Source organism: Pan troglodytes, chromosome 10 (genome assembly GCF_028858775.2).
Source record: "Pan troglodytes isolate AG18354 chromosome 10, NHGRI_mPanTro3-v2.0_pri, whole genome shotgun sequence".
In the NCBI taxonomy this organism is placed as follows: Eukaryota; Metazoa; Chordata; class Mammalia; order Primates; family Hominidae; genus Pan; species Pan troglodytes.
In genome coordinates, this window is record NC_072408.2 from 67,151,595 (window position 1) to 67,177,566 (window position 25,972).

Below are 25,972 nucleotides of genomic sequence, written 5' to 3' on the forward strand. Positions count from 1 at the left end.
CATAAAATTCTCAATCTTTGAGTTTACATAAGCATATTTTTTCTCCAAAATACACCAAGTAAATGGAACAGAACTGAATAAACAGTTATAGAGCTCTCAGGGGAGAGAGTCAGGGGAAAAGTATAAATATATAATGGATGTGCACTTTTATTACCTGAGCATTTAGCAACTCCTCACACTTGTGTGCCTGTTTCTCAATTGCAGAAATGTACTGTTTTTCAATAGCTTCTACTTGTTGCTTAACTGAAGACTGCAGTAGTGCCTGAAAACAAGCAAAAAAGTCATTTGGATCACAGACAAAACTTGGGAATCTACTGTTGGCACAAGAATATTTTTGACAGTTGTACATACTGTAATACGATATTCTCCTAAATTACAAAATATGTATTTGTTAATACTGAAGCACATTTATATATAACATTACTTTCAGCTTTTGCTTTTACATTTTCCTATTGCCAAGATAACAATTTTTTGGCTCAGACGTTCCTTCCACACATCTTCTCCTTAAAAAGGCCAAGTCACAGAAGATGATAGAGAGGGTGAGTAGTTCTGTTAAACATAAATTTGGTTCAGTGAAGACCACACAGGATGAAGAGTGTATGAAAGCTGCTGAAAAAAAAAAAGAAAGAAAGAAAAAGAAAAAAGGAAAAAAAGGCCAGACATATTTCACTGGCTGACAAAACTCCACATCCTCTCGGCACACTGTAATATCCCATGGGCCAAGCATGATCTTCAAGACCACAAGTCAAGTAAAAGCAGATGGAAACTTTGAGCAACTTCAAACATGCCCCCCAGGAAGTTCACGCTCCTAATGTGAAAAGGTATAAGTCAAAGTAGGTAAGTCAGAGTCTCAGGGCAGTACGCATAAAAAGTAATAAAACTTGGGAGGCTGAGCATACTTAATTGGATACTGTAAATGCTGGAACTCAAGTCAGATAAATATAAAGATATTACCACTGTTTCAAGGAAAACCAAATCAGCATTTGATGATGTTTCACCCACTCACTTCCTTATTAGAGATGCTTAGAATATTATCAACTTTTTTCTTTCTCTCTGTTTAGCTTTGTATGTTATATCAACAAGTTCTCAGTAATATCTTTCATGCTATTTATAAACTCTAAATCATTCTATAAGAACTCTAGCAAATATTCTATTTTTAGATGTCTGTTTAAATAATAAACTACTCATAACCAAAATAATGAGTTGAAACAGACACGTCTTATAGAAAACAGACCGTTGGCATATTCACCAAGAAAAAAAAAATCAGCCAAATCTCTTAATCTCTGTTATGAACACAGATTTACTTGGTTGAAAACACCATGCATTAAGATGCTGGATAAATAGGCAAGTATTTTTAAAAGCTGAGACAAAAATATTTTTAAAACTTCTAAATAAGTCTCAAATTTTCAAACAACTAACTTTCTTGTGCAAAAGTAAGATTCTCTGATGATGCTACTACTCCTACAATTCAGTATTCGTCACTATGAAGCTGAAAATTACTAGCACATTAGTAAAGGAAAATAAAGCTCTGAGTTTTATCAAAATATAAGGAAAATGCTTACTAGAATTGCTTTAGCCCTTGATTTACAGTGTCTTTCAAAGATTCCACAATGATTAATTTATGTAAGGCACAAAAGCTTAATCCTTTTAAAATGTGACTAGATGATATAAATCTAACTTACCTGTGTGGAAACATACCATTTGTTGGGATTTCAGAAAAGTTAAAAAATAATATAGTTATAAAAAATTCCCTTAGAATAATCACAGCATCTTTTGTAAAGAGAAAAAAATGTCATTCTATTTGGGGACTTAGGATATTATAGAATCATTTTGCTTAACAGAAAGAACTGTGTTCACTTCCCTATTTGCCATGGTTCCAAATAATCCCACAATTTAAATATTCAATATTTAAATACTCAATATTCAACTGCAATTTTTAGTATATTATATCCTTTGGAGGACAGGTAAGTTAATAAAATAATATTCTCTCTCCATAATTAAGAAGTACAATTTGAATAAGGTAGTCTTCCTCTAGGGGTTGATTTGTACACTATATACTCATTCTCCTTGAAATGTCAAGGAGGATAATGAGTAAAATAAGAGCCAAAGATGTGATAAGGGAGCATAAAGGAAAGTTATGCAAGAGTAACTGGCCTCTTATATATTTCAAATGTCTCACTTTAGCCCCATTCAGTCATTTAAATCCATGGATCAACAAAAGGCCCACAAAGGTAGGTATATAAGGATTTTTTTTTTAAAGTCTTCCACATTGCGCCCAGTCTGAAGTTGAAGACAATCATTCCCTTGATCATCACACACTGTAGGTATATGCAGGATGGGTATCAGAGAAAGAAAGTTGCCCCAACCCTGGTGACCTGTTAGACTCACCACTATACACAAAGAACATTCAGTAGATAAGAATAGCTGTTCCTTGTCGATTCTGGGTATCAGTCCTTTGAATCAGATGGTGAAGATTTTCTCCCACTCTGCCGGTTGTCTGTTTACTCTGCTGACTGTTCCTTTTGCCATGCAAAAGCTCCGTAGTTTAAGTCCCACCTATTTATCTTTGTTTTTATTGGATTTGCTTTTGGGTTCTTACTCATGAAATCCTTGCCTAAGCCAATGCCTAGAAGGGTTTCTTCAATGTTATCTTCCAGAATTTTTATAGTTTCAGGTCTTAGATTTAAGTCCTTGATCCATCTTCAGCTGATTTTTGTATAAGGTGAGAGATGAGGATTCAGTTTCAATCTCCTAGATGTGGCTTGCCAATTATCCCAGCACCATTTGTTGAAAAGGGTGTCCTTTCCCCACTTATGTTTTTGTTTGCTTTCTCCAAAGGTGGTATTTTGATGGAAATTGGGTTGAATTTGTAGGCTGCTGTTGGCAGTATGGTCATTTTCACAATATTGATTCTACCCTTCCACGAGCATGGGATGTATTTCCATTTGTGTCATCTATGATTTCTTTCAGCAGTGTTTTGTAGTTTTCCCTGTAGAAGTCTTTTGACGCTTTGGTTAGGTATATTCCTAAGTATTTTATGTTTTTGCAGCTATTGTAAAAGGGGTTGAGTTCTTGATTTGATTCTCAGTTTGGTTGCTGTTGGCGTATCACAGAGCTACTGATTTGTGTACTTTAACTTTGAATCCTGAAACTCTGCTGAATTAATTTATCAGTTCTAGGAGCTTTTTGGAGGAGTCTTTAGGGTTTACTAGGTATACAATCATATCATCAGCAAACAGCAACAGTTTGACTTTCTCTTTACCAATTTGGATGCCCTTTTTCTTTCTATTGTCTGATTGCTCTGGCTAGGACTTACAACAGCAAGAAAAAAATAAACAATCCCATCAAAAAGTAGGCTAAGGACATGAATAGACAATTCTCAAAAGAAGGTATACAAATGGCAACAAACATATGAAAAAAATGTTCAACATCACTAATGATCAGGGAAATGCAAATCAAACCACAGTGCAATACCACCTTACTCCTGCAAGAACGGCCGTAATCAAAAAATAATAGATGATGGAAGGGATGTGGTGAAAAGAGAACAGTTTTACACTGCTGGTGGGAATGTAAACTAGTACAACCACTATGGAAAACAGCGTGGAGATTCCTTAAAAAACTAAAAGTGGAAATACCATCTGATCCAGCAATACCACTACTGGGTATGTACCCAGAGGAAAAGAAGTCATTATACGAAAAAGATACTTGAACACACGTTTATAGCGGAACAATTCACAATTGCAAAAATGTGGAACCAGCCCAAATGCCCATCAATCAACGAGTGGATAAAGAAACTGTGGTATAAATATATGATGGAATAGTACTCAGCCATAAAAAGGAATGAATTAATGGCATTCACAGAAACCTGGATGGGACTGAAGACTATTGTTCTAAGTGAAGAAACTCAGAAATGGAAAACCAAACATCACATGTTCTCATCTATAAGTGGGAGCTAAGCTATGAGGTTGCAAAGGCATAAGAATGACACAGTGGATTTTGGGGACTTGAGGGAAAGGGTAGGGAGGGGGTGAGGGATAAAAGTCTACAAATTGGGTTCAGTGCATACTGCTCAGATGATGGATGCACCAAAATCTCACAAATCACCACGAAAGAACTTACTCTTGTAACCAAATACCACTTGTTCCCCCAAAAACCTATGGAACTAAAAAATTAAAAACAAAACTAATAGCTGGAGTACAGAAGCTGGAGTTAAGAGTGGAGCTAAATGATTAGGCAAGAAGGCAGGTGTCGGGTATTAAAAGAACTTGTATAACAACAAGGAGTTTAAGCATTGGTCCTGTGGCTCAACACTGTGTGATTACTAGTGCCACAGTCCAAGCAAATAAGGTAATTTCCAAAACTGTCCCTACTATTAGATTAAGCACTGTGGATATACAAATACACATTGATACTAGCCACATGCCTTTATAACTTGCTCTATTATTGTATAACTGAATATTTATCTTCCAGTTTAATATATCATAATACACAGAGATTCCTTTACGTTTCTCACATCTCATAATATAATCTTAACATTTGCTGATTGTCTTCTTCTGTAACTGTCTCTACAGATACCCAAGACAAAGAGGCTTCCTTGAGCTTCTACAACATTAAAAAAAGATATATGAAAGAATACTTTCATTTCTAATCTATTTTCAACTATTCTAAACACCCATAAAGCATTAAGACTCTCACAGTATATACAGATAGAAATGCCAAGATACATACCAACATATTCTATATAGAAAAGAATGCTATCAAGGGCAGAAAATGTTTTGTTGATTTTGAACATATTTACCTCTTAGCTACAGTTTTATCAGAGATTTGTAGTATTATCCAAGAGGATTTAATTCACTAAACTTGAGGAAAACTATCACACTTTAAGAATAATTTTTAGGCTGGGCAGAGTGGCTCACGCCTGTAATCCCAGTACTTTGGGAGGCCGAGGCGGGCGGATCACGATGTTGGCAGTTCGAGACCAGCCTGACCAACGTGATGAAACCCCAACTCTACTAAAAATACAAAAATTAGCGGGGCATCGTGGAGTTCACCTGTAATCCCAGCTACTCAGGAGGCTCAGGCAGGAGAATCTCTTGAACCCGGGAGGCAGAGGTTACAGTGAGCTGAGATCATGCCACTGCACTCCAGCCTGGGCGACAAGACCAAGACTCCATCTCAGAAAAAAGAAAAAAGAATAATTTTTAAAGTGTTAAAAAATTTGTAGATCTCTTAATACGGGAACTATAACTTCATGAACAGCTTTTTACAGACTGCCTTGTACATAACCAGCCGATGTAATAGCTACTTGGTAAGTAATGATCCCTGTGTGAAAACTGATATTACATAAATATATACTATCAACAGTACCAATATTTATTGAAAAGTTCACTAAGCTACAAATTATAACTACCAAGACAAGTCACCAAAATTGTTACCAAGTCCATTTGGTACCGACCAGAGATCTCAATTTTTTAAGTTATTATCTAAGACAAGAAATATTCATTCTTTTTACTCCACGGGCTCAATTGTGAGTAAATAGTGTGAAGGACTATAAATTCTGGGAAGGAAAAGTATATTATAAACTCATAGAAAACAAAGGTATTAAGTCAAAAATCATGCCACGACACCCCAACTGTTAATACACGTGAGAATTAGATGTGTATTTCTTTAGTGGAACTGATTGCATGCTGGAATTTGAATGACATAAGTATAGCCAAAGTAGACTACTGCAACCCAGACTACAGTCCATTGTCCCAACAAATCCACAGATTTCTCCTCCCTTGAAATAGCCCCATTGTTTCAGATCTGATTCCAGCCTCATCAAATTAAATGATTGTCCAGATTTGCAGAGCAGATGTGTCTAAGGAATAAGGTCTTCAAAATATTAATATCATCTTTGTACTGATTATGTGACCATAAAAGAATCCTACATAGCTAATTGTAAGCAACAATAATTAGATTATATTGAAAGTCACAAAATAATTTTATCTAACAACCCATTAAGTCATACTTTACAAATGGAGAACAATATAAAGATACAGTGCAAGCAGGAAGCAAAACGTATAACAAATATAATCTCTCAACTAGAATTTAAGACCTAAGAGACTAGGAATCTGTGTTTACCTCACTGATATACCCAATGCACCTACAACAGTGCCTGACACATAGAAGATATATGACAAATACATTGAGTAACTAAACAAATTAATCATGATTTAGGCAAGCCTGATTATTTGTCCCTTCATACAGAAATTATTAAAACTTTTATGTTGATTATACCTGTAATTATACACTTAGTTTAGCTTATTGAGGATAATAGTATACACAAAATAATCATAAAGTATCATCTGAAATCAATCACAATTTCACCTTTCTTGGAAAAATATCACAAATTATTTAAACATCTTTTTTCTATCGTTTAAAAAATTTATTTCTATTATTTCTTCTGTTTTCTCATTTTTAACTAAAAATAACATGAGCAAAACTGAAAGGTATCTGCCAAATGAATAAGCTAAAGCTATGAAGAGATATTTTTATGTTTTTTTTCTGGTACAAGCCCTTTTTTCAGCAAAATATTACTTCAAGTTTTGTAAGGATATTAAATTGTTAGCATGTCTTATAATATCCCCTCAAAACTGCAAACAAATCATAAGTTTATTATTCAAAAAGAGAGCCTACTTGAATGAGGTACATTTGTAAAAATGATGAATCTCAGTCGTTTTACAGAATCATTCATCTATTTTTCCTCCATGAACTTTACATACCTGCCTTACAAATGAAGACAGACACTGTGGTTAATAAATATGGCCAAAATCACATGAAAAGACACAGTGGTACAAAAAAAAAAAATCAGTTCTAACCATTTGTTTCCATTTGTCTTAGCTTTTCTAGCCCGGTAAAGCAGATTTCTCTTTTAGTGGACTAAGCAGCTATTTCATTTTTATCAGTCACTCAGTTATTCATTTATTATTCATTTAGTCAATAAATATTTTCCTAAACACTGTTCTAGGTACTGGAAAAATACCAAAGACACTCAAATGCTATTAAAATTTTCTCCATTAATGGACAACGTGTAAGAATGAAAATATGTAGCATTGATTTTGGTGGGCTACACATATGCATGGAAGTTAGAAACTGATAATTCATGCACCATGCATGAACTTTTTTGTATATGCTCTAGAATTAAAGATAATGCAATTATTCTCTCTGGTAGTGAAAGAGTTAATCCTAATAAGAACTACATGAGTTTATGTTTTTACATGTTCTTACAAGCAGTACTGTAAATATACTTACTATCAGTAATAATTATATATTTACTGCAAGTACATCTATGAAGTAATAATTACTTGAACCTCATCTGGACACTTTGTCTATTAATATACATTTCTTCTACAATACTTACATTCTCCATTTTATCATGAAGAGACTGGTTAAAAAAAGACTATGAAAATGAAGAAATAGTATCCAAATGATGGCAAATGACTAGATTTGGCCCTGAATGCTGTTCTTGGTTACCAACTTGTCTTAATCCCCAATGGCTCTTGGCTTAATTAAATATATCTTTAGCCAATTTGGAGGTCTAAAACTTCAATCTATAGCTTTGTTTGCCTATAATTCAGAAGAATAAACTGATATCTTGATTTAATTATGCATACACACAAATACACACATAGCCATGTATTTTAAAAGAGCTTCAGATCAGTGAACCAATAATCTCTGAGGTACATGGTTGTATTAGAGGAGAAACATTAAGCATCTCTGAAAACAGTATTTAGACGTTTCAGAAAATTTTGTTGGAATATAAAAGAAATAATATGAGTAAAATCTATCATCAAGAGATGATCTAAAAGTTCAATGTAAAATTCTTTGTAATTCTCTGGGACAAACACTAAATTTAGATTTAAAAATTTCATTTACTCAAATCTAGATCCAAATTCAAGTCCAGGATCATGGTCTCCTGCAGCCCAGCCAGGCAGAAGTTAGGCAACATCCAGACTCTGTGAACTCAACCTTTGGGAAGAATGAAGGTACATGTTTCTCAAGAGTAAATTACAGTTGTCTGAAGAGTGATAGTGATGGAAACTATTACCTAAAATTTTGGAAAAGCTGAATTAAGAAACAAACAAGTTCTCCCTTCCAAATTTTTCCTTAATTTAAAAAAGGAAGAGAAGTAGCAAGGTCAAGTTGAGGCTGCTGAAAATTTATCCTGTTACAGATCTGAAGCATTTGGAATTGCAATGAATCTCAGATTTTTCTGTGTATTTGAATTACAGTGCAGTAGTACTACACAATTCAAAAAGGAAAATGTTAACTTATGGGTGTAGATCTAAACATGAAAATTCAATAAAGTCTAGCCATGCTATAAAGTGCCTTGGAAGCTGTGAAAGCCAAAGAAAATCTTCAGGACACAGGGAATCATTCCTGTTGGCCTTGTTGTTAAGGGAATCTAGTAACATAAGAGTTGTTACCTCAAACACCACAAAAGTCTCCCAGTGAAAATTTCTTTTGTGCCATGGACAACACATTAAAATTAAGAAGTTTCTAAAATTAAGTACAGCACAGAGACTCTGCATGTCTGCCTTCCAGATACTTTAACCTTTTGAAAGGCTGCCATATGGATATCCCTCTCCCTCAGATGCCACATTATTCCTTGTGACTTGAATAAGAGCTACAGTTTCAGTTTAAAAAAAGGAAAGGGAAAAAAAAATTCTGACCAAAATAACCACTTCATAATCATTCATACAATTAAGTAGAGCACCTAGTTATTAATACAGTAAAGGCCTATGCATCTCATTTTCTGAAATATAAAATCACTGATCATGGGAAGAAATAAACTCATCTAGATGTCTAAAATATTTGTTTAAATACATATGAATTAACTTTGCAAGGAGGCAGTATACTCTTGAAGAGAGCCCTGAATCAAGCCTTAAATGATGTGGCTTTTATTTACAACTCCTCTTCTGTTGGTTATATGTGTTCCATCAAGGCACCATGTTTCTCTATGTATTAGATTCCTCATTTTATCTCATATATGAGGAGAAGAAGAGTTTCTTCTCTCCCAATGATGAAGGCATTCTGACAAATTATGACACTTAATTTTTTTTTACATTAATGGTGAAATCCTGTATTCTAACAGTTTGTTGTTTGAGAGTTAAATTACCTACTTTTTATGACATAGGAAATTCATGTTCTGTGGATTCACCCTAGGATCAACATTATTGTTTTAATTACTAGGTTTATGATGATTAAAATAAATATTTTAAAATTTATTATAAATATTTTAAAATTAGTATTTTCCTCCCAATTAATTCAGTTCCATTCATAAAATATAGATCTCAAAGATTAGAACTTTTCCTCATACTGAAAAGCCATCAACATTAAGAGATTAGAGGTTTGACTTAAATCAATTTTATTACAGCAAACATGTTAAGACTAAATTTTGAGGCAGACTAGATTGTGAGACTAAGTGAATGAGTTTGTGAACTTAGATAACAAGTATAAATACTTCTATTAGTTATTTCTCAGTTTAAAGTTACCATTGGTACCTGACAGATGTGATTACATTAAGGGTGAATAAAAATATTTAAAATCCATCAGTTTGGGCATCAAAAAATTAGAAGAGATGCCATCCCCAGAACAGATACAGGGCCAGAGGTCCCCTGCAGTTCCAAGCTCCAGCTTGACTGTGAGTTGAGAAGAAGCCTCAGAGGAAGGGACAAAGCCATCCAAGTGGCTCAGGGTAATTATTACTATAGTAAATGATATGGAAATACCTCACTATAATAAAATGGCACCAAGTAGTGCTTGCTGATTTAACAACAGCTCAGATTGGGTTGTTACAAAATTATCAAAAAAATTGGCTACATGAATATCCTACTAAAACAACAAAATACAGTAACCTTTGAACTTGATGAACTGAGTAAAATGAACTAAAGCAGACTATGGATTATTTCTCAAATGGAATTCGCCTCCGATTGCTATAAAGCAATTTGACAGTCAAATTACCGAAAATCAGAAATGTGACAACTTTATGTATATTATCCCATCTCTGGAAAAGATAAAGGAAAAAGAGAAGACTGATGCCCAAATACCAATGGGAGCAAAATTAATTTTTATAATACATAATTCTATATCTTTTCAATTTTGCATTAAGTGCATATGTTACCATGACAAAAAAAAATATGATATTTTGATAAGGCAAATTATTATATCCCCTATTAATTTATCCTTGGTATAAAATCAATATTCTCATAAATCAGGTTTCCCAAAGTTGATTACCTAGAAGGTAGGGATTAAAAACAAAACCTCCATTTTAATATTGGGTTGCAATCAGAAACAAAACAGACATATTAAAATGCTATTCTCTCTCACATTAATTATTACATCTCTGCTTTTCTTTTCAGTCTGTTTTATAGTTCAGAATAAATAATAAATTTAACCATTCTCAATATCTATTCAAACCAGAAAGAAATTTAAAAATCAAAAGTAAACTTTTATAGACCATCATCTTTACAAATAGTTTTTTGTGTATATATCCTTAATGAGTGTAAGCATGTCTAAATTTCATCAGTTTATCTCCCTTGCCTGTAACAACTATATTGTGTGGCCTTTCACAAATGGAAATATTGGTGGCTAATAAATAAAAATAAATCTGTAGCACACACATATAAGTACTTTTCCTACAGTATAATTAGGTAGTGTTTTTCTCTAATACTGAAAATGCTTGAATCTAGATAGACCTTACTGATAATTCAGTTCATTAGAATAATGAAAGACTAAAAACTAAATAATTGACATTATATTGATTGATATTGTTAAAGAAATATGCCCTTTACAAATGCTACTGTATAATCAGTCCTCCAGCATTATTACTGAAGATAGAAACCTGTTGAACAAGCTTAGAAACAGATACGAAAAAAACTTTCAACTGCATCAGAACAGGTCAAATCTCAATCAGGTCAAAATGAACAAATAATCTTATTATGGCCCTTGGAAGAAACTAATGATACAGTGGCCTGAATTTGTTATAATGAGCAGAAATCTGTAATTAATCAAGAATATTCTGATAGAATGAGACTCACATTGCTACAACATTCAGGTCTGAGCAACATTAGTCACAAATATTAACCTGATGTAGTATAAAAAAGGAAAGTTCATTTTAGTAAGTGAAAAATTATTGAGAGGGAAAAGACAGTTCTTACATGTCTAAAACAACTAACTAAACTCTACACATCTTTTTTATTATTATTATACTTTAAGTTCTAGGGTACATGTGCACAAGGTACAGGTTTGATACATAGGTATACACGTGCCATGTTGGTTTGTTGCACCCATCAACTCATCAGTTACATTAGGTATTTCTCCTAATGCTATCCCTACCCCAGCCCCCCAACCCCCAACAGGCCCTGGTGTGTGATGTTCCCCTTCCTGTGTCCAAGTGATCTCATTGTTCAATTCCCACCTATGAGTGAAAACATGCGGTGTTTGGTTTTCTGTCCTTGTGATAGTTTGCTGAGAATGATGGTTTCCAGCTTCATCCACGTCCCTGCAAAGGCATGAACTCATCCTTTTTTATGGCTGCATAGTATTCCATTGTGTATATGTGCCACATTTTCTTAATCCAGTCTATCACTGGGTTAAGTTACTGACTAAATCACTGACATGTGGGTTAGTTCCAAGTCTTTGCTATTGTGAATAGTGCTGCAATAAACATACGTGTGCATGTGTTCTTATAGTAGAATGATTTATAACCCTTTGGGTATATGCCCAGTAATGGGATTGCTAGGTCAAATGGTATTTCTAGTTCTAGATCCTTGAGGAATCACCACACTGTCTTCCACAATGGTTGAACTAATATACACTCCCACCAACAGTGTAAAAGTGTTCCTATTTCTCCACATCCTCTCCAGCATCTGTTGTTTCCTGACTTTTTAATGACTGCCATTCTAACTGGTGTGAGATGGTATCTCACTGTGGTTTTGATTTGCATTTCTCTGATGGCCAGTGATGATGAGCATTTTTTCATGTGTCTGTTGGCTGCATAGATGTCTTCTTTTGAGAAGTGTCTGTTCATATCCTTTGCCCACTTTTTGATGGGGTTATGGTTTTTTTTTTTTTGTAAATTTGTTTGAGTTATTTGTAGATTCTAGATATTAGCCCTTTGTCAGATGGGTAGACTGCAAAAATTTTCTCCCATTCTGTAGGTTGCCTCTTCACTCTGATGGTAGTTTCTTTTGCTGTGCAAAAGCTCTTTAGTTTAATTAGATCCCATTTGTCAATTTTGGTTTTGTTGCCATTGCTTTTGGTGTTTTAGTTATGAAGTCCTTGCCCATGCCTATGTCCTGAATGGTATTTCCCAGGTTTTCTTCTAGGGTTTTTATGTAAACTCTACACATCTTAAGGTTTTTTATCTTTGGAATTATTTTTAAAAGTCTGCTACACAACAGAAACTTGAAATTTTTATTCCTAAAATAGAATGAAGTCTTCCTCTTCATTCCTTTGACTATCGGCTAATGGACCAGTCACAGTATAAAGGCAAGCTTTAAATCTATATTAGAATGAGTCTTCTGGCAAGGTTTCTAATACCTTTTGGTTTTGGCCTGGCTTGAAAAACCACAAGAATAGCTGTGCATGCAAAATTCTGGCTAAGCCCAGGAAACACAGAGGCACACAGAAGTATTCTCAACTACCAAATCTTTCTCAATCCTCCACTGAGGTTAAGTTGGTGGGAGGGATAAGAAAGGACAAGCCAAGTCCTTAGCTCCAAACCAATCACTAGTATCTAGCTAGCATGCTAGTGGGCCAAACTCTATTGGCAACAGCAAACATCTTTATTTGTCCAGGAAAAATCTGATCATATGATAAAAGCTGGAATTTATGAGAATCCTTATTCAATCAAATAACTGAAACTATAAATTTATTTTATACCTTTGGATTAACAAAATGGTGGAATTCAAATAAAGATATGCTGTCAGGTCTTACATATCTTAATTTTTACTTTTCCTCTCTTTGAGCAAAAACTTAGCAATATCCAATCAAGGGAAAATATCAAAGGAAGAGAAAACAAAATTGTTTCTCTCTCCTTGGAAAAGAACTTTATACAATACAAGTAACTCTACACCCTGGGAAAATATTGGTCTCCTAAATGTAATATGTTCTCCTTTATAAAACGGGACAAACAATTCAAGAGTTCAAATAAAATACTAGCAAGTGGATGCTTTTGAAAAATAAGAATACAGCAGTCATGTGATACTCAAGCTGGCATGTGACATATTTTACATTGCTAAAATTCAAAGCAATCCTTATCAAAAAGTATTTAGCGTATATCTGACCTTTTCAGAAAATGCACAAAAGACCAAAACTCTCAACAAAACAAACTTTGGTTAACATAGGAAATTAGTATACTGAGAATTTTCATCACAATGATTTTAGAGCTACTAAAGTGTATGTAGCAATTTTGCATCTTTTTTCACTGTAAGTAGCAGAAATTTCATGTGCCTAATAAGTTAAAACTTCATTGTACCTAATTCAATACCCTAATATTTAAATATAAGAGGAAGAGAAAAATATCAGAAAATTCTCTTCATAAAATGATCTAAGTAAAGCTTTAGAAAACAATCTCCTCATTCCTTACTTTCTCATTAAGATGGTAAAGTATTTATAAGTACTATTCAAGTGACCAGCATTGACTGGTTTTTGCCATCTGGAATATAATACACAGAATTAAAGATCACCAACTTAGTCAAGCATCAGAAACAAAGACTGCAAATGCAAAATGAGTTTGTGTGTCTGTATGTCTAGCTGTAGTGGCAATATCTTGAAATGTATAGGTACTCATAATGATAAGTTTTTAAAATGTATTCTGCTTGGCCAAATGCATGCAAACAAAATACCAGAGGGGAAAACCCTAGAGTCTGAGAAGATGATATAAAAAAATTAAAAAATAAACCCTTCTGGTTTCAAAATGAATGTAATAATAAGTAACTAATTTTCACATGACCAAAAAACAATACAGAGAATGTTTAGGCACTCACAGATGGGCCAAGAAACATAAATACGCCTTTAAATCAGTACAGTTATAATTTATCTGGTGTGTGCATAAAATATTAAAACAAACTACATTTTCTTTTTTGCCTTTTTCAGGCTATTTTTCTACTTAGCATTCTTTTTAATCTGTCAACTACATCAAAATTCGATAATGTTTCAACACTTTTCCTATGTGGTATAATTTGTGAAATGTCTAAATCCCTTAAGTTAAAAAACGAAAACAACAGGGAGTATAACATCAAAAAAACAAACAAGGCAAGCCAGAACCACGAAAACAACTTGTGAAAATCACTACAGAATGAAATTTTAAAAACCTCTCTAGATGAGAGTTTCAAAAGGGAAAGCCCCTTTTCTAACTGATCTATCTTTAAGTAAACACGATATTAAAAAAAAAAAAAATAGGGGGAAGAGAGGAGGCAGCTGTCATTGCCTTGAAAGAGATTCCTTACACAGTAGCAAAACAAAAGTTTTAACCTAAATGTTCATACCTTATTTGCATCAAGTTGGAATTTTTAATGAACTGAGCTCAAAATGAGACAAAATAAAAACAACATGTTGAACTTAATTTCTTGAGTGCTTTCCACTCACTATTGTACCATGTTAGCAGGAATTCCAACTTTGAATTTTAACACACTGATTGAGTCAACTAAATACTTCCTTTGGAAAATTCTTCCCAAATGTTATTTAGGATGCAAAGAACAGTCATTTTGAGAATGAGTTAACATTTGAATTGACTTTACCTCAAGCACTAATATCTACCTTATTAACTGAATAGATGTATACGGAGAAAGTTCTGAAAAGAAAAATGAGAAGTAAACACCTCTATGCAAAAAGATACTTTCTCTTTAAAAAGACAAGGCATCATATTCCTTAAGCTATAATGTTACATCTATTTTAGCAAATATGCCTGTATTTTTTCCATGTATGACTTTCTTTGATAGTCCCTCTGTGCTATTATACCAATCCTGCACTATAAAGAATTCTTTTCTTACTGTGATCACGTATCCCACATCAAGGAAAACAAGGAATAAGTTTTTGTTTTTTTTAATCTTGACGTAGGACAAGTTTTTGTTTCTTAGTTACAGCTAAAACTCACTTTTTTCTTAAGTATTAAAAACAGCAGTCCATCATACACTCATTTGGTTTCTGTTAGGGTTTGTTTCATCTTTCTTATATGGAAAAAAATTCTCAGTAATTTCAATGGGATACAATATAAGCACATACATGTATGCACACCCACCCACAAAACCTTAAGAGACTCAATATTAATTAATAATAAAAATTAGAAAAATAATGGCTGAAAGAAAATAGAATACATTGACCAACAAATATAAAAAGATAGGACAATGGTTAATAATTCCCATGGGGTAGCAGAATAACTTAATAGAATTTTTTTAAAAAAGAAAAACTCGACAAATGTCTAGCCCCTACCTACATCTACAGATTCAGAATTTCCAGGAAAGAAAACTCCTTGGCATATGCATTTTTAAAAAGCAACACGAATAATTTACTATGCACTGTAGAAGTTGAGAATCAAAGGATTAAAGTAACCTAATCAATCACAACTGTTGAGTGGACCTTAAAACAAAAAAGGATCATGCTAATACAGTTCCCATTATCTCAAAAATATGATACTCTACATAATAGATAAGATAGTAATCTTTGATGGAGAACATTAAGATGAGACATTAAGAACTCATGAAGTCTGAGCGAGTGCATATATTAGAGAATGACAAGTTCAAGACAAAAGCCCAATTAAACAAGTAAAGGAAAATTCTTATGTTGCTTGCAGTAAACAATCTTCGATGTGGCATGTGCCTATGTAAAGTCTTCCAAGATGTACATTAATTTTACTGTCATTAATTATCAGAATAAAAGATTTTTGAAATCATGACATAAGAGAAAAAGATAAACTAAGTAAACATGGGAAAATTTGGCATATGAGGCACATTAGGTTAGTTTTGTTTGTTTTCGTTTGTACTTCAACAAAATTTCACGTCCTTTTCATCAATCTGTAGCGATCTATTTATTTTCAAAGTTAACGAAAGAATGCTGCCTTTAACTGAGCCCAAAAAGGTGAAGAGATGGGCCACAATCTTTTATTCCGAAGTGGATATTTCTAAGAAGACTGAAATAAGAATCTATACGAAGACAACCAACTAATGATCAGCTATGAGATAATGAAAAAGTATTGCAATTGCTACACTAAAAAAATCTGACATGTTACATATAGAAATGATAATGATAATAGCTAATATTTCTTAAGAGCTTAATTATTAGCCATGCAATATTCATTTTTCTCACTGCATCCCCACAACACTCTTATGAATAGGTTCCATGGTTTATTTCAACTGAAGAAGAAACTAAAATATTTTTTTAAAAAAAACTGCCCAAGGTCAAAATATTAGTAAATAGCAGAAGTGGGGCTCTGATCCAGGTCTGTCTGAATTCAAAAATCTATGCTCGTAATCAGCTCTACTAACAGAAGTACTTAGCAGTCTCAAAGTATAAATTCTGGCAGGCATGTAACATTCCTTCAGGAAATCAAAGAATAAAGGTCTATAAATTATTATATAAAATCACTAAAGACAGAATAAGAATATTAGGCCTAATAGAACATAATAACTTTAGGTCTTAAATTGGTTTAAACATGGATTGGGTTACAGATTTTCTTTAGCCAGCTCCTGGAATAGATGATTTAAAGTTGTATGAACACAGAGTTACATACTCAAAATAAGTAAATTCCAGTTGGATGAGGTCAGCTAATCTCTTAAATATAGGACTATTTCTAGGTGAATCAGAATGTTCAATTATTTGTGAAAAGTTTAAGTCCTATCATAACTTACTGTTATTTTTAAATCAGAAACAGCTGATCACATGATTTGGGAGCTTTAAAAAGTGCTAGTTCATTTAAATGGTGTTAGGTACATAAGATATTGCTAATAAAAATGTGCTTTAGGATATTGTTTTATCCGATTATCCATGAGGAAAATAAATATGGCACTTTATTAAGGTTTAAATTAATATTTGAAGCAACAGCAATTTTTTAAATGATAAACCCAAAATATATATTCTGAAACTCATGAAATGTGTAATCTCAAATTATTCATGCAAAAGAACAGTCCTACATTTAAAAAAAAGAATTGGAAAAAGAAATCAGCAAAGATCCATGGGTTGAGGTGATCCAATACGACCAGATGACGTAAACAAACCCTCAACTTTTGTCAATGCACTGAGAATAAAGAGAATGTCATGAGTCTTTCATAATACTCACCTCAGGATAATCATTTTTGAAATAAAGAATATTGATAACAGAGTAACCACTATTTTAATTTGGATTAAAAAACAAGGAAAGGGGGGTGGAACTTCTGGAATGGCAATATGAGGAGCTAGCAGGGGGAACCTCTACTCCAGCAGAATGTCATCTGTTAAGCAGGGTGTATTAGTTCGTTCTCACATTGCTAGAAGGAAATACACAAGACTGGGTAATTTATCAAGAAAAGAGGTTTAATTGATTCACAGTTCTGCATAGCTGGTTAGGCCTCAGGAAACTTACAATCATGGCAGAAGGTGAAGGGCAAGCAATGCACCTTCTTCATAGGGTGGCGGGACGGAGAAGTCCAAACAGGGGACATGCCAGACATTTGTAAAAGCATTAGATCTTGTGAGAACTCACTCACTATCACCAGGACAACATGGGGGAAACTGCACCATGATCCAATCACGTCCCACTGAGTCCCTGTCACGACATGTAGGGATTATAGGAACTACAATTCAAGATGAGATTTGGAAGGGGACACAGCCAAATCATGTGACAAGGTAAACTGGCAAAGCAATCATTCAGTCTCTGGAAAATTGATCAAAGGTCTTACAACAAATTGAGAAGCATTTATTCAAAAAAAATGTATAGAAACTTGTATTAATAGATGTCAGTTACGAGGAGAAAGAATCAGTAAACCTTAAGAACTACTGATAAAGATCATACAATCTGAAGAACAGAGAAAGGATAAATAACAAACAAAAATGACTACGCCTAAAAATCATGTGAGACCCCATTAAGAAAACTAACACATACATAATGAAAGTAACACGAGAAAAGAGAAGTAGGAGAAAAAATATGAATGGCTGAAAACTTCCCAAAATTGATGAAAAACAATCTACACATATAAGAGGCTAAATGACTTCCAAATAGAATAAATGAAAAGACACACACCTAGAAACATCATAGTCAAAATACTAAAAGTGAAAAACAGACAATTTGAAAACAGGATAAAAATAACTCATTGTGTATAAGAGAATCTGAAAAAGATTAACAGCTTACTTCTCATATGTAGGATAGAAGGCAATGAGATGACATATTCAAAGTACTAAAATCAACGAACAAAAACTGCCTACAATCTTATTTTTTAAATAACTAACTTTAAAGAATGCAAGTGAAAAAATACACAAATTAATTGTTAGGAGATACAACTTATAATAAATACTAAAGGACCCCAACAAACTACGCACAGAAGAGGCATTCCTCAAAGTAATAAAAGCCAAACATGCCAAACCACAGCCAACATCATACTGAATGGGAAAAATTTGAAATTATTTCCTCTAAGACCTGAAACAAGACAAGGATGCCCATCTTCACTACCTCTGTTCAACACAGTACTGGAAGTCCTACCAAGAGCAATCAGACAAGAGAAAGAAATGAAGTGCATCTAAATTGGAAAACAGGAATTTGAACTATCTCTGTTTGCCAATGACATGACTGCATACCTAGAAAACCCCAAAGACTCCTCCAAAAAACTCTTAGATTTGATAAATGAATTCAGTAAAGTCTCAGGTTACAAAATCAATGTACACACATCAGTAGCACCAATAACAACAAAGGTGAGAATGAAATAAAAAACACAATCCATTTACAATAGCTACAAAAAAAAGTTTAAATACCCAGGAATATACATAACCAAGTAGGTGAAAGATCTCTATAAGGAGAACTACAAAACACTGCTAAAAAATTTTTAAAAAAGCATTAATGACACAAATGAGAATACATCTTATAATCATGGAATGGAAGAATCAGTACCATTAAAATGACCACACTGCCCAAAGCAATCTACAGATACTATGGAATTAATATCAAAATACCAACATAATTGTTCACAAAATAGAAAAAATAATCCTAAAATTCATATAAAACAAAAAAGCCCAAATAAGCAATCCTAAGCAAAAAGAACAAATCTGGAAGCATATTTACCGAATTTCAAATTATACTACAAAGCTGTAGTAACCAAAACAGTATGGTACTCGTATAAAATTAGATACTTAGACCAATGTAACAGAATAGAGAGCCCAGAAATAAAGCCAAATGCTTACAGCCAAGTGATCTTCGATAAAGCATACAAAAACATAAATTGAGGAAAGGACACCCTATTCAACAAATGGTGCTGGAAAAACTGGATATCCACATATAGAAGAATAAAACTGGATTTCTATTTCTCACCATACACAAAAATTAACTCAAGATGAATTAAAGACTTAAATCTAAGACCCAAAACCATAAAATTTGAAGAAGAAAATAAATACTAAAGGAAGTTCTTCACACTAATGCAAGCAGCTCCAGATAGTAATTTGATCTATGTGAAAAACAAAGCATGCCAGTAAAGGTAGTGATGCCACTTGATATCCAAAGGGACTGATTCCAGGACCATTTAGGATACGAAAATCTGAGACTGTTCAAGCCTCCGGCCCTGTGAAACCTGCAGATACAAAAATGTGGCCCTCCATATCCATGGATTTCTCATCTAATGAATACAATGTTCAATTCATGGATGCAGAACCCACTGGTATGGAGGGAGCAGTAATTATAAGGGTAATTTTAAATGACAGCATAATTGGATGCTGCTTCTCTTTTCTTAACTGATTTAAAAAGCAATTGTTTAAAATAATATGCATATAATTCTATTTGTACAAGAGACAAACTTTATATTCAAAGACACAAATTGGTTCAAAGTAAAAGGATGGGAAAATATATACAGCAGTCCCTAACCTTTTTGGCACCAGGAAACGGTATCATGGAAGACAATTTTTCTGCAGACTAGGGTAAAGCGGATGGTTTCAGGATGAAATTGTTAAACCTCAGATCATCAGGCATTAGATTCTCATAAGGAGCATGTAACCTAGATTTCTCACATGTGCAGTTCACCATAGGGTTTTGCATGGCTATGAGAATATAATGCCACTGATCTGAGGTGGTGGAGCTCAGGCAGTAATGCTTGCTTGCCCACCAACACTTCCTGCTGTGCAGCCGAGTTCCTAACAGGCCACCAAATGGTACCGGTCCACAGCCTGGGGGTTAGGGACCCCTGCTATACAAACCACCACCAAAATAGAATGGGAGTGGCTATATTAAATATCAGAAAAAAATAGACTTTATACCAAAAAAAAAATCTTACTAGAGATAAAAAATATGATAAGAGAGTGAATCCATCAGGAAGATTGATATGGTTTGGCTCTGTGTCCCCACCCAAATTTCATCTTGAATTATAATTCCCACATGTCAGGGGAAGGGCCTGGCAGGAAGTGATTAGATCATGGAGGCGATTTCCTCCATGCTGTTCTCATGATAGTGAGTGAGTTCTCATGAGATCTGACAGCTTAAAAGTGTGGCTCTTCCCACTTCGCTCTCTCTCTCTCCTGCTGTCTTGCGAAGAAGGTGCTTGCTTCTCCTTTGCCTTCTGCCACGATTATAAGTTTTCTGAGGTCTCCCCAGCAATGTGGAACTGTGAGTCAATTAAATCTCTTATCTTTATAAATTACCCAGTCTCAAGTAGTTCTTTATAACAGTGTGAAAACTGACTAATACAAAAAATTGGTACTGGGAGTGGGGAGCTGCTATAAAGACACCTAAAAATGTGGAAGCAAATTGGGAACTGGGTAAAAGATGAAGGTTGAAACATGTTGGAGAGCTCAGAAGAAGACAGGAAGATGTGGGAAAGTTTGTAACTTCCTGGAGACTTGTTGAATGGTTTTGACCAAAATGCTGACACTGATATGGACAATGAAGCCCACGCTGAGGTGGTCTCAGAGGAGGATGAGAAACCTATTGGGATCTGGAGCAAATGTCATTCTTGCTATCCTTTAACAAAGAGACTCACGGCATTTTGCCCCTGCCCTAGAGAATTGTAAAATGCTGAACTTGAGAGACATGATTTAGGATATCTGGCAGAAGAAATGTCTAAGCAGCAAAGCATTCTAGAAGTGAACTTTTTCTGAAAGTGCACAGTCATACATTCACAAAGAGATGATCTCACATTGGAACTCATTTTTAAAAGGGAAGCAGAATATAAAAGTTTGGAAAATTTGCAGACTGACTGAACATGCAATAGAAAATAAAAACCCATTTTCTGGGGAGAAATTCAAGTTGGCTGCAGTAATTTGCATATGTAACAAGGAGTTGAATGTTTATAGCCAAAACAGTGGGAAGATGTCTTCAGGGCATTTTAAAGATCTTCATGGCAGCCCCTCCCATAGCCCGTAGAGGCCTAGGAGGGAAAAATGGTTGTGTGGGATGGTCTCAGGGCCACACTGCTCTATGCAGTCTCTGGACATGGCACACTGTCCCAGCTACTCCAGCTCTAGCTGTGGCTAAAAGGGGCCAAGGTACAGCTCGGTCCATTGCCTCAGAGGGTGTAAGCCCCAAGCCTTGGTAGCTTCAATGTGGTGTTGGCACTGCAGGTGCACAGAAGGCAAGGGTTGAGATTTGGGAGCCTTTGCCTAGATTTCAGAGGATGTATGTAAATGCCTGGATGTCGCGGCAGAAGTTTGCTACAGAGGAGGAGCCCTCACAGAGAACCTCTACTAGGGGAGTGCAGAAGGAAAATGTGGGGTTGGATCCCCTACACAGAGTCTCCACTGGGGCACTACCTAGTGGAGCTGTGAGAAGTGGATCACCATCTTTGAGACCCCAGAATGGTAGATCCTCTGAGAGTTTGCACTGTATGCCTGAAAAACCTGTAGGCACTCAATGCCAGCCTGTGGAAGCAGCCACAGGGCTGTACCCCACAGAGCCTCAGGGGGAGAGCTGCTCAAAGCCTTGGCAGCTTACCTCTTGTATCAGAATGTCCTGGATGTGAGACATGGAGTCAAAGGAGATGATTTTGGAGATTTAAGATTTAATGACTGCCCTGCTGGGTTTCAGACTCACATGGGGCCTGTAGCTACTTTTTTTTGGCCAATTTCTTCCATTTTGAATGGGAGCATTTACCAATGCCTGTACTACCACTGTATCTTGGAAGTAACTAACTTGTTTTTGATTTTACAGGCTCATAGGCAAAAGTGATATGCCTTGTCTCAGATGAGACTTTGGACTTGGACTTTGGGTTAATACTGCAATGAGGTAAGATTTTAGAGAACATTGGAAGGCATAATTGTATTTTGAAATGTGAGAAGGACATGAGATTTGGGAAGGGCCAGGGACAGAATGACATGATTTGGCTTTGTGTCCCCACCGAAATCTCATCTTGATTTGTAATTCCCATGTGTCAGGGGAGGGCCTTGGTGGGAGGTGACTGGATCACGGGGGCAGACTTCCAGCATGCTGTTCTTATGGTAGTCAGTGAGTCCTCATAAGATCTGATGGTTTAAAAGTGTGCACTTCTGATCTCTCTCTCTCTCTCTCTCTTTCTCTCTCTCCCCACTGCTGCCTTGTGAAGAAGGTGCTTGCTTCTCCTTCACCTTCTGCAATGATTGTAAGCCAGGCAGAACTGTGAGGCAATTAAACCTCTTTTCTTTATAAATTAGTCTCTAGTTGTTCTTTATAACAGTATGAAAACAAACTAACATTAAGATGTAACAACTAAAAACAGATATGTAACTAACAAAATATCCAAAAAATGCATGAAGTAAAAACTGACAGAATTAAAAGCGACATAAACAATTCAACAATAATATTTAGAGATTTCACCACCCCACATTAAATAAAGGCTAGAAAAATTAGGCAGATTATCAACTGCATAGAGAAAGCCTAAGCAACACTATAAACCATCTACCCCATAGATATCTGGAGTACAGTCCATCTAACAATAGCAGGATATACATTTACTCAAGTGCACAGGATAGATCAGAGGCTAGGCCATAAAATAAGCCTCAGTAATTTTAAAAGAATTAAAGTCACCAAAAATAAGTTATTCAATAACAAAAGAATTAAAGGAAAAATATGGGTTGGATATGAAATTTGTGGTTAAAAGTTCTTTTTTCAGCACTTGTTCCATTTCCTCTGACCTCCATAGTTTCTGATGAAACATCTATCATATTTCTGTTATTCTGTAGGTAAAATGTCATTTTTCTCTGGCTGCTTTAAAGATTTTCAATTTTTGGTTGAGGGAAGTTTAGCTATGTGTGTATTAAGGTCTCCAGAGAAATAAATCCATATATGTACAAATACACAGAAAAACTTCCTCTAAGGGATTGGGTCATGTGATTATGCAGGCTATCAAGTTCAAAATCTGCAAACAAGGCTGACAGGCTGGAGACCCAGAAAGGAACTAATGTTGCAGCTTGCACCCAAAGGCAGTCTATTGGCAGAATCCTTTCCTGTTCAGGGAAGGTCAGTTTTTGTTCTGTTAAGGCCTTCAAATGATTGGATGTTGCCCACCTACATTATGGAGGGAAATTTGCCATATTCAAAGTTCACAGATGTAAATGTTAATCTTATCTGAATTTAAAAAAAAAATCCTCACAAAAACATTCAAATAAAATTTGCTCAAATATCTAGAAACCATTGCCCAGTCAAGCTGATGCATAAATTAACCATTATAGTGGGTGCTGACATGCATTTTGTTTGTTTTTGTCTTTATCATATTTGCAGTTCATTTGGCTTCTGAAATATGCAGTATTATCTTTTGCCAAATTTGGGAAATTGTGAGCTAATCTTACTTTGAATGTTTTTAAGTTTTGCCTTCTTTCTTCACTCCTTCCAGGATGGGATAACATAAATTTTAGGTCTTTCATCATAATCCCACAAATTCCTAAACCCCTATTCATTTGTTTTCAGTTTGTTTTCTCTATACTGTTCGAATTGGGTAATTTCTATTTTTTTCAAATTTACTGATTCTTTCCTTATTTCTCCATTCCATTATTGAGCCCATCTCTGAGTTTTTAATTTTGGTTATTGTATTTCTACTTCTAAAATTGCCAGTTGGTTCTTCTTCATACAGTCTATTACTTTGCTGACACTTGCTGGTATTTTCTGTTTTCACATTGGTTTCAAGAATGTTCATAATCACTTGTTAAAACATTTTTGTAATTAATGATTTAAAATCCTTGTCAGATACTTAAAATTCTTGACAAATAATTCTAAAACTGGAATCTGCTCAGTTCAGCATCTGTTGTCCTTTTTGGTTTTCATTCAAGACAAAATATGCTTGGTTCCTGATATAAGTATTATATAAGTATTTTTTAATTGAAATCTAGACGTTTGAAATCATGTTTCAGGAGATTTCTTCTGACAGGACACCACTCCAGCCGAGAAAAATGAAAACCTCCAGGTAGGGTGGAAGTCTAAGTACCCAACTCAGCCTCTACTAGCACTCAGCATACAGGGAACAAGGATCTCCTTGTTATTTCTGGATATGGCTGGGAGTTCAGCTTCCCACCAGGCCTCCACTGATACCAGTCCGGCTGTGAGGAGTAAGGGTACCACATTATTGTTCCCCACAAACCATCCACTGAAACCACAGAGGAGTGGCCTCATTACTACCAAGCAGAAATGACAGTCTTGATTCCCATTAGATATCCCTTGATACCTTCCCAACACAGTAAGGGAAGAATACCTCATCAACGCCAGCTTAGGGCAGAAGTCTAGTTTCCTAGATGGCCTATCCCGACACTCGTAGGAAGGGGGCTTATTGCCCAGCATGAATTAAAGTCCTAGTTCCCTGCCTCACCTTCATTAACACCACCCCAGTGAGGAGATAGAAGAGTTCCTCATTTATAAGCTGATAAAAGTGAAAATCTAAGTTCTCTCTCTAACAAGCCTTCACTGCCATTTCTTCCTATGGTACTTGGTGGAAGTAGAATGGGTATTATCTAATAGTTTTCTGTCTTACTAGGTGGAGGCTTTTGGTTAGAGAAAGTAGGCTTTTCGTGAGGTTTGTTTCTATATGCCCATTGCTATTTCTGGGTTACTCACTTCTCCAGTACTTTAGTGGGACAAAAAGGGTAAAAAGAAAATCCAGGGAACCCACTACTATGTAGTTACTTGGGTGTCATGGTTCCTAGCTAGTCTGCCTGTTTCTGTCTTACTTTCAGGGACTTATTTCAGGGACTATATTTTATATAAAATATCCAGTTTTTTTTTAATCTGTACTAAGTAGGAAAAATATAAAAAGTTATGTCTTCATATTTCTGAAAGCAGAAGTTTATACAAACATAAGTTATCTTCCTATGCATTACATTTTAGGCTTTTGCCATTTTTGTTTTACTTTACTTGGTATTTTCCACTTTCTTTTCTAAGGAGTATTTTTTCAAACTCCTCAACAATATTTCAGCTCAACAGGGACAGGAAAAAAGTGATTGATTACATCTAGTCCAGGATAACTAGAAAGACGTAAGATCCCCAGGAGCCAGGACTGGTGGTGAGACAGTAACAGATTTTTCTATTCCAGTTGCATATTTGAGTAAACACTTACAGGGGAGGGAGAGGTAAAAGTGTGAAGCCCTGAAAACTGAAATGTCAAGGAATGCTATGACTTTAAGTTCCTTCCTTCCTAAATATTATATGTAGTCATGGAATGTAGATGTGGAATTACATCCCACTGAAACAAGGATTGGAATATTTTGCTCACTGCTGTATTTACAATAATCCCTGGTATAAAGAAGATAATCAATAATCTTTGTTGAATTAAGAAATCAATAAATGCAAAGAGAATGTTCACAC

General features: G+C 34.9%; 1 protein-coding gene across 20 annotated transcripts in view; it reads right to left on the reverse strand.

Annotated features, from left to right (window-relative positions):
- The window catches only part of CCDC91 (coiled-coil domain containing 91), a 355,144-nt gene that overhangs the window by 157,316 nt on the left and 171,856 nt on the right, over positions 1-25,972 (reverse strand). For all 20 annotated transcript variants that reach the window (XM_016923731.4, XM_016923726.4, XM_016923727.4 and 17 more), the window contains one exon: positions 155-262. In XM_016923731.4, coding sequence (XP_016779220.3) covers positions 155-262 — 108 coding nt within the window. The remainder of the gene's footprint in view (positions 1-154; positions 263-25,972) is intronic.